Source organism: Lathyrus oleraceus, chromosome 2, assembly GCF_024323335.1.
Source record: "Lathyrus oleraceus cultivar Zhongwan6 chromosome 2, CAAS_Psat_ZW6_1.0, whole genome shotgun sequence".
In the NCBI taxonomy this organism is placed as follows: domain Eukaryota; kingdom Viridiplantae; phylum Streptophyta; class Magnoliopsida; order Fabales; family Fabaceae; genus Lathyrus; species Lathyrus oleraceus.
Window position 1 is genome coordinate 310,960,788 of NC_066580.1, and position 10,296 is coordinate 310,971,083.

General features: G+C 32.2%; 1 protein-coding gene across 2 annotated transcripts; it reads left to right on the forward strand.

Moving 5' to 3' along the window:
- The first annotated feature begins 1,540 nt into the window (after positions 1–1,540).
- Positions 1,541–5,354, forward strand: LOC127119258 (uncharacterized). 2 transcript variants are annotated; one of them, XM_051049457.1, is made up of 7 exons: positions 1,541–1,745; positions 1,875–1,991; positions 2,112–2,167; positions 3,690–3,813; positions 3,914–4,020; positions 4,830–4,896; positions 4,987–5,354. In XM_051049457.1, exons 2-7 carry the CDS (start codon positions 1,910–1,912, stop codon positions 5,088–5,090), a joined length of 540 nt encoding a protein of 179 aa, XP_050905414.1. In that variant the 5' UTR covers positions 1,541–1,745; positions 1,875–1,909; the 3' UTR covers positions 5,091–5,354. The 2 variants fall into 2 exon arrangements, with proteins under 2 accessions (XP_050905414.1, XP_050905415.1); XM_051049458.1 differs by having other exon boundaries at positions 1,547–1,745; positions 1,907–1,991.
- The last annotated feature ends 4,942 nt before the right edge of the window (positions 5,355–10,296 follow it).

The following is a 10,296-nucleotide window of genomic DNA, read 5'->3' on the forward strand; positions in this document are numbered from 1 at the left end:
TACACATAGGCGCCAATTGGATTGGCGCCTCCATTCAAGTTTTAAGAGGAGTCGCCAATTCAATTGGAGACTCCTCCTAAAAGTGGGGTACTTTGGGAATTTTTCTGAAACCTGGGGTATTTTGGGAATTTTTTTGAAAAACTGGATTATCTCGGTAAAAAAGCCCTAAAAGGACAACAACATCAACAACATCAACAACAATTTCACAAACTTCAATAAACAATGAAAGAAGTTACATATATAACCATAAATGTAAATATTTGCATAACATAAAGAGATAAATAAGAGCATGAATAATAGAACCTAATAATATTATAAAATATAGAGAAAATTGAGAAATAGAAGAAGTTGTTCTTTAGATTATAATACTATAATTTGAAGATAATTAAGTCTTAAATACTATAATTTGCTGTCTATTTATTTAACTATATTGCGTTTGTAAGAAAATATATATAATTTTCTGTTTTAATAGATGATTAAATCTAAGCTTAAAACTAATGGGTCAATAGAGGCCCATACTTTCACACGCACGGACCTAGGGGTGTTCACGGTGCAGTTTGGGCGGTTTTTGCGATAAAAATCACCCGAACCGCAAGAGAAAAAAGCATGCGGTTTGGTTTGGTTGACTTTTAGAAATAAAACCAAACCAAACCAAACCAAATCAATGCGGTTTGGGTTGGTTCGTTTTTTTATAATATTTTTATTGAGCCATATATACTCCTATAAATAACGATATAACTTTGTGTTTAGTCATTCATACATTACTAAATAACATCAAAATTCATCATATTTAGACAAAAATGTTTCATTCAATATACAAAAAAATCAGATTAGACAAAAGTGGAATAAAAGACAAATATAAATAGTAGCATAAAATAATATCAAAGACATTATAATAAAACATAAATATATATATATATATATATATATATATATATATATAATATATATATATATATATTATATATTATAATATATATATATATATATATATATATATATATATATATATATATATATATATGAGATGAGAGATTAGAGAAGATGAAAAAAAGAACATAAGAGATGCGAGATTGAGAAGAAAAGTGCAATAAAAACGTAATTGGAAGAGAAAATAGTAACATAAAAGATAAAAAAGAAAGAACATAATAGATGACTTATTAGAGTAGAATATGCTAGACCTACATGGAAAAGAAGATGAGAAGAATGTGTGATACTAATATGAGAGATTTAAGAAGGTTGAAATTAAAACCCTAAGTGTGATTAAGAGAAAATCGTTTGTAATTGTAAGGTTAAGACATACTAGGTTTGAGGTTTGGGTTGGATGTGGGATAAGTGAACTTTGGGTTGTAACATAATGCGGTTTGGTTTGGTTTAGTTCGGTTTGCAAAATACAAACCGCAAACCAAACCAAACCAAACCGTGCGGTTTTATTAAAAAATGACTCAAACGAATCCGAACCAAATGCCGTTTTTTGCGGTTTCGGTTTGGTTTGATTTACGGTTTTCTATTGGGTTGGTCTGGTTTTGAACACCCCAACACGGACCAGAGAAAGGGAAAAGAAAAGATTCTTTCATTTCAATTCTTCTCCCTCATCAACTAAGCGTTCTCCTCTCCTTTTGACCTACCGCCGCCGCTACCGCCGCCACCACTTCCCATTTTCCGGCCACCGCAACTCTGTCGTATTCTTCGCTGTGTACCTCCGTAACAGATATTCCAAGACCGTCGCGGGATCTTTTTACCAGGTGAGCCTCCTCTTCTCTCTAATTTTGGGTTATGCTACTGTTTTGAGATGACAATTCTGTTGAAAATCCTAATCATTCATTTTCACTCAAAACCGAAATTGGACACTGTTTGATTGAAAAATTCAAAAGAGTATAAATCTTAAACGGAACTATCTAAGAAGAAAATGCAGCAAAGAAATTCAACATTGGGAAGGCCTACTGGAACCGACGGTTCTGATTATTCCTACCGTATGGTCGTTGATTCAAGTCAGTTCCATTCTCCAAAACCCTAATCCTTTTTTCTAAAATGTTAATTTTTGATTCAGTTGTGCTTAATTGGTTTCTGTTCTTACTGTTCTTTGTCATTTTGGTGTTTTTGTTGACTAGGGTATCAACTTGTTGCAAAGGGGAAGAATCGCCTCTCTGTGCTATTTATCATTGAGGTACCATAGATTTTATTTATTTAGTTTTTCTTTTATAATTGTATTGATCTTTTATGATAATGTAATAGATGTTACTGTTTTTCTAGGATTTATCAATTGAGTACTTTAGACTTTTTTTGGGTGTGAAGGAATAGAATGGAATGAGAACTAATTAGATTCCATTGTTTGAATTTGCAAATAATGGATGGAGTGGAATGAAACATAATGGAATCCAATTCCATTCCATCAAATCCTCCATTTTATTCTATCCAATTTGTGGTGTATGTAATGGAATGTGATATTATTAACAAAATAACCAAACATGGAGTGGAATCTACGTTCTATTCTATTATGTTTCATTCCGCCCCACTCCATTTTGTTCGATCAACCCAGACATAGCTTATTTAAGATTTTTTAGGACCAAATTGATATTTTTCATTTTTCAAGGACCATGTAGGTCTCTTTTTTTTTTCAGGGAGACTAATTTTGATATTTACTCTTATTAGTACTACTAGCATGTTTCAGAGGCAATAAAGATAGGCCTTTGAATTATGAAAACATGATTTAGAGACACGTTTTTATTTTAGAGAAGACTTCTCACTAAATTTTTTGGATATGACAGGTCTTTAATGTTTCATTTGGTATATTCCCTTGCAAAAAAATGTGTAATTTTTTTGTGGTAATTGACTGTTTTTGTTCTTATGCTACAATAACTCTACGATATAGTACTAATTGATTAACTTGAATACTTGATGATTAGTTATTTTGTATGAAGAATGGTTATGAATTTAATGTGAACAGTTCAAAGTGGTTCAACTATTTTGTTCTGCTCTTCAAGATTCATTTGACTGTAGTTAAGGGTGTTTCTGTTGCAAGCCAGGAGTAGTTCTATGTTGTGATGCTCTTGACTTTCTAAATGATGCCTATTTGTTTGTTTAATGTATATAACTATGTTGTTAATCACATACAGCATCATGTAGCACTGATCCCCTAAAATGCTATAGCGGTATAGCAGATAACAGGATAGTTATTACAAAGACTGAAAATCAGCGTGCAAAGTAAAAACGTGCTAAAAATAGAAAAAAAATGCAAAATTAAAGAGACCTTCATACTTAGTAGTTAAAGAACCTAAAGTACATAGCAATAAAACTTAAATAGAGAAGAAAAACATAACAGAACTATACCAAAAGTAGGAAGAACATAAGGATTGTCTTTGAGCAAGAACGTGACAATGAAAGACATAATTTTACTCTTTAAAAGGTCGGAATTGGCATTTATGCCTTTTAAACGACAAGGTTTTAAAAAGTCTTTGAAGAATTTTGCTCTGACAAACATAATAGCGGTTTGGGGCCACTATAGAGGCGCTACACCTGCTATTCCACTCTAGTGCGCAATTGACGCCATAGGTTCATAACCATGTAATAGTATTATTATTTTTAACTTTTAGAATTTACTAAGAAAACAACTGAATCTATTTACTCTGTCTATTTTCTTTCTTATATTTGTCTGATATAGACTTGGAATTTAAAATTGTGCCCTGCAGGCTTTGTTTCTGTTAATAGGAGTGCTATTTGCAGTTTTACAAGGGAAAAAAGACGACACAACAAATATAGTTGCCATTTCTTCTGTTATTGCTAGTGTTGTTTTGTTGATCATTGGGGATTTAGGTTGCTAATCCTGGAGTTCGTTACTCTCCTTTATTATTATTTTATTGAGTTTTTATTTAAACTTTTTAAATGACCTATCTCTTCCAATTTTGTGAGAAAGGTAGAAGACGAAGCCGGTCGAGTTTGTTGAGACTATATGCCATTCTATCTTCCTTAGCTATGCTTCTCTTCACTGCTTCTCTTGCTAACCAGTATTCCCTGTTGAAGGTAAATGTCAATATTTCATGGAAGTTTTATAAGAAAAAGCTTGATAAATTTTCATGAGAAACTTGAATAAGAAAGCATCAGAAATGAATTTCCTGAATGATTTTTTTTAGTCATGTGTAACGAGAGTTTTATGATTCTTTTTCTAAAGTGTTCCGTGCATTTCAAACAACCCGAATCCCAGGAGGGCTCAGCTGAAGAAGAATAAACCTGCAATCATAGTACAGGCAAATTCTTATATAGAGATCAGTGTAATGTTATACTTGTTGTATCACAGTTTTAAGATGTTGTAAATAGTAAACGCAATGGTGGCAGCGAAGTGGCCAATGGCCACTACTGGAAATCTATAATGGCGCCGTTTTTTGCGGTGGCTGTAGTGTCGACCATAGTGCCCAAATCACAGCTATTAGCGGTCGTGATGACTGCTAAATGCTTATAAAAAAACTTTGTTTAAATAGCCATTCATTTAGATTTGAATTTTATTGCTCAATGTTCTTGACTTTTTCTTTAAGGTATTTATTTACTTGGGTTTGGCTTAAAACCTAAGCTTTTTTATTATCTTTTAATGCTTAATCAATTGAATATTATCTTATTTTTCAGCATGTATAAATTATTTAATATTCATACAAAATTCACTGGATTTTCCCACAATGCACTTTCCCATACTGATAACCTTCATTATGTACAGTTTATGGTTTGATAGTTTTATGTCTGCATTTAAATATCAAATGCATTTGTCACATAAGTTTATGGCTGATAATTGGCTTTGTGCTTAGAAATTCCCATATGATTGTATGAAAACTTTTCTGTAGGTTATCCAGTATTTTAGTAATCGGGAAACAAGCAGTTTTGATGTTGATTTTCTTGCTCTTCAAACTGGTAAAGATTTATTTTTAAATTCTATTTGTTCATGTACAAATTGCTGTTATAATTGGATAATATGTGTAATAACGGTTTTGCGCCTTACAGGTTTGTTGGTATATATACTCACTCTATCAGTGTTCAAGATTAGTATCATCAAAGCTGTTGTTTTCCTTCTTTTTAACATGACGCCTCCCAAGAAAGCCTCTTAGCCTCATGGATTTTCTTTCCCATTGATCTGTATGAATGTATCTTTTTGACTGATTGAGGGAATCTGACTTATGTAAACTTTTCCCTGCAAATCGCCTTAAAGACACTTGTTGTCCTTAAGCAAATTTTTGTTTTTGAATTTGAGCTATCATCTAACTTGAAAGAGGTCAATATTGAACTGTTACATCATACTCAAACTAGTGTTGAAGTCTTGTAGTGAATTAGTGATGATATTTATAGATTAAGCTACCAATTTTGCTCTTGAATTTACATCACCTCATCCTACTTCGTTCTCAACTAATCAAAATAAGAATGACTAATAGTTCCCATCTTTTTGTAAAATTTATCCTGTTAGTCCTTATTAATTTGTAAATATGTAACGGTATTATGTGATGCAGAATATTACAATTTATTAAATTTGTTTACTTAACAGATGAAGTAAATTAAATTGATTGTTTACTCTAAATATTCAATAGGTGGAATTTTCAAGGTAAATTCTTTTCCACCCTGAAAATCCAAATTTGTTTTTAGGTGTTTATGTTTTCGGAGATAAATATCCAGACCTACTTTAAAGCACTTCATCCTTGGTAAATCAAGCCATCACCTCTTTTTTTTTCTAAATTTTTTTGGGTGTAGTTAGAGATGTATCTTTGAACTCTATTTAATTCGCATATTTTATTGAATTAATTTATTTAACCATTCATTGACATTTTTGGAAATGGATTTTCAAAAATGTCAAATAAAAAATTGAATATATTATCATCTTCTATGATCATCTCTCTTACACTCCATATCACTTCTATAACTCAAAATTCTTTAAAAAATCAATTATCAATCAACTTTTCGATTCTAATTCATCATTGTTGTGTTTTTTTCAACTTCAAATCAAATAAGGAAAAGTTGAAGGAGGAACTAGTAATGGATTTATACGGTGATGGATCTTTGGATACATTTTAGATTGTAATCAATACATTTTTTTAATGTATTATCATCAATAATCCAACCTTGATATGATTTAATACATAAGTAATATATATTCAGCAATGATGGTGGAAATGTCGACTATTTTAGTTCACAAATTTTATGGTTTATATTTTATGTTTTTGTTTACACAATTTCTGGTGTGATTTTAGTTTATGGTGATTCCGAATATTCATATCCGAATACATTTCACTCTAAAGTAAAAAAACGCACAACGTGGTAGTTTACGAAAGTGCATATCCCTAAACACCATTTTTTCGTAAAAAATAGGATTTATCCGAAGATGCATCTTCGAAAAGCTCTTTGATGACAAGATAAGGTTTCTAAGGTCCAAAGTGACCTAAAACTTGTATAAATACGATGTCTCTCATCCCATATTTTTTTACAAAACACACCACAATCAAAGAATGAATACATATCCCCACTTTGACTTTGTGTATTTCAATGACAAGAAGCTGTCATTTTAATTTAGGGTCACTAATGGCACACCTTTCGCTGATCTGATATCCAAACTAAATACTCTTTCCTGATATCTCAGAAAATCGGAGTTGTCAAGCTCGAGTATTGTTCACCCTTGTTTGGCAGCGAAGGGAAGATACAATTCACCAACTTTGAACTGAAGACGGGATGAAAATTTAAAGGTCATGTAGAGTACATTTTAACATTACACATCAAAGGATCCTATTGAAGTCGATGCGTAGTTTGCAAGATCCATCGACGATGCTTGTTTTGTGTAACATTTCATTCATAATGGGAAAAATGAATATGTCAATGAACTCCTTCATGAGATGCTTGTTTTGTTTCATAAGAATAGTATAGGCCTGACATTGACTCTACTATTTTCAAGAATGTCAAGAAGTATTTTTCATCCTTTTTTTTCTTGAGGTGTTGAAAACTTAGAGCCCCATTACATGCAAGAACTCTCATAGACATCCTACCAACTTCCCTTTAAGAAGTTATTACAATGGCATAAGGTTCCATAACCAATCTCATTGTTCCCACAACACCATAAATCCTTAATGTCTTTGTTGGATTTTCTGAGACATTGTCACCTCTAAGCAAGAAAAGACAATTAATTCCGAATTCTGCGATTTTGCGATTCAAGCTTTCAAGAGTGTACAATCTGATGAATTACCTACCACTCATGGTGAAACAATCTAGTTGTAAAGAAGAACTTAGAAGTAGAATAAAAATTATTTCCCAGTATTGTAGGAGAATAATGTTCACCTAAGTGGGTGTTAGAGGTATTTTAACAAATAACTGGTGGGCAAAAGCTGAAAATATAGTGTTGGTGTATCTATTTTGTTCACTTTCTCCATAATCAAGACTATGAGTAACTTGAGGGTGAAATAAAATTTTAGAATTAATAATGGTATGAGATGAGTTTCTAAAGGTTTTTGAGAGTTACAAGAAATGTTTACCTTTGGAAAGAAGTGGTGAATGTATGGTGGAATTTTTCAGATCCAAAATAGGATCAGGTGGTTTGGGAGAAATTGTGAAATCAACATCACTGTGAAAATCGCTGTCATTGGAACGAGGCTCAACAATAGGAATAGTTATAGATTCATAATTTTTTATTTTAGCACGGAGTGAAGATGACTAAGGAGAAGGAAAATGAATCTATTTCTGATTCACAATTGGTGAATGATTTACAACTCTTTGGTCACCAACATCAATGAGAGCACCATTTGAACAGAATGAGACTCAAATGAGAGCACCAATATAATAAAAGGGGGAAAACACTATTAATAGTTTCAAATCTCTTAATTTCTTAATGAGAGTACATATATAGTATTATTGTGGATAGCAAAATAAAAAACTTAAATACTAAAAAGTCTAACTAGTCGTTAGTTAAAATAAAAGATCATATAAGATAAATTCTTCTTACTTAAATATGTAAATTGTCTAAAATTAATTTCAGGTACTATGGTTTAATTTTTTCTTTGCACAAGAGGTGTCTTCCCTTTTATTCCTTTTGGACTCGAGTATCTTGTTGACCTATTACCCTTTGGATCATAGCAATAAGATTCCTTTACATCTCCTCCACCTTGAGAAATATTCATCTTTGCATTCACTTTCCCTTCACCATTCTCATATATTTTGCATTCAGGATGTCTACGTTTCAGCTTTTTCACATCTTTAGATGAGATTACAATATACTTGTGACCAAGCAACAAATGATCTTCTGGTAGCAACAGTGACTGATGAGGATATTTGAAGACTTGTGGTAGGGCAACACACATTCCAGGATATTTTGCCATGAGCTTGGATGCAGGAAATGCATGTTTGTACACTTCTTGTTTTCCACCCTTGAGAATTGTCCTCACAACTGAATCCTTAGGGGCTGCTTTGGTTCCTTTGACTCTTTTTGGATTTTCTTCAGTGTGCTTCACTAGGCCTAAGAAATGAACAGCACATTTCAGCATAGCCTCTAACAAAAAATTGGACAGGAATGAGCTAGTTTGAGGAAAGCGGAATAGTGTTTAAGCACTATATATAATGTAGATTATAATTGTTTTCTTTTTGCCAGCTGTGTATGACTTGTTATTTTCACCTCATAAGATGAAACCAAAGCTTCGCATATTCTGACAAACTAAGGAGCAAGGATTCAATTGCCTTTGTTAAGGTTTACTTAGAATGAGAACAAAGGTTTTCCTTGATAAGATCAGAAGGCCTCCACTCTTTCTAACTTTGACATTGGTTGCATATGAAGGATGGTGCTATAGATATTAGACAAACTCTAATATTATCTTAGAATTTGAGCTAAATGTTGGGTTTAATTTTTTTTATAAGCAAAATTTGTATTAATAATAGTATAAGGGATATCTAACTCTTAATAAAAAAAAAGAAATAAAAATTTAATTACAATCAGACTAATGGATTTAAAATCCAATTCTTCCTTTTGCATATAAAGTGACGGTTAAATCTTGATCTGAATCATTCCCAAACCAATAGATGGACTATGTCAAACTCCCTTTACGTCTGCCTTTAAATAGAATTTTGTTCCTATTTAACCTGATATACCACATATATGCTAACCATATCAAAAGACGAGTTCTTCTCTTGGTTTTACCTTTCATTGCCAAATCAAAAGCTAGAAGGTGATATGAAATAGTCAAATAATGACTTATCTAATAGAGACCTAACAAGCTTAATTGATGAGACCAAACCGACTCAGAAACCGAACAAAAAAGAAATAGATGCAGGTCAGATTCTTCTAGCCCCAAGCACAACGGACATGCTAAGTTATACCCTCTTGCTATAACACCTCTCTTAACTAATTCATATCTCATTTGCAACATATTCAAAAGAAGTGTTAAATATGTAATTATTTGTGTCAAGCATAATTGTAAGTTCGACAGAGTCAAAGTAGTGTGTGTTCGAACATAGTCTGTATTAATTGTATACGACAAAAAGTCGAATACAGCTTGTTGAAGATTATGTTAGTTAGTTATTTTGAGAATTATTTGGTGGGAAAGTAATTTCATTATTAAAAGGGAGGTATCCTACTAGTGTAATGTGTCGAATAAGAGAAACTCAGTAAGAATAAATGCAGAGAGAAATTCTGCAATATTTGATCTATCTTCTTCCTTACTCTCCCAAATCTTAGTTTCTCTTTTCTTCCCAATTTACTTTCACATATTTCTTTTCTTCTCAAATTATTGTGCACGAAAATCATATTGAAACCAAGGAGTGATTAAATCACTCAAGGGAAGAGTGAGGAACGATCAATCAAAAAGATTGACTATCGATCAATCACGGTTGAATCAGATTATCTCCAAGATTGGGGTTAATTCCAACATTTGGTATCTAAAGCTTTGGTCGTGATTCTTGGAAAGCATAGAACAATGACTTATCATCTGAACGGAAATTTTCCAGCAAATCTTCCAATCTTGAATGGTAAGAATTATGAGAATTGGTGTAAGCAGATGAAGGTTGTTTTCTATCATCTAGATATTTTGGATCTTCTAAAGAATGGAGTGACACCAATTGGAGAAGATGCTACAGATGAACAAAAGACTACACATAAAGATTTGAAGAAGAAATATTATAAACTCTCTTTATAATCCATCAATGTGTTGATCCCGACAATATTGAAAAAGTTAATGATAATAGACTCGGCAAAGGAAGCATGGGACATCTTGAAGAAATCGTTTGGAGGTGTTGAGAAGGTGAAATAAGTGAGGTCACAAACTCACAAAAGAATGTATGAATTGCTTCATATGG

What these genes read in the sequence shown, in the direction of transcription:
- LOC127119258 (XM_051049457.1), top strand. Translation starts at nt 1,910, where the DNA reads ATGCAGCAAAGAAATTCAACATTGGGAAGGCCTACTGGAACCGACGGT. An exon ending in ACCAGTATTCCCTGTTGAAG is followed by an intron (nt 4,021 to 4,829) that starts GTAAATGTCAAT and finishes ACTTTTCTGTAG; the next exon opens with GTTATCCAGTATTTTAGTAA. An exon ending in TTTTCTTGCTCTTCAAACTG is followed by an intron (nt 4,897 to 4,986) that starts GTAAAGATTTAT and finishes TGCGCCTTACAG; the next exon opens with GTTTGTTGGTATATATACTC.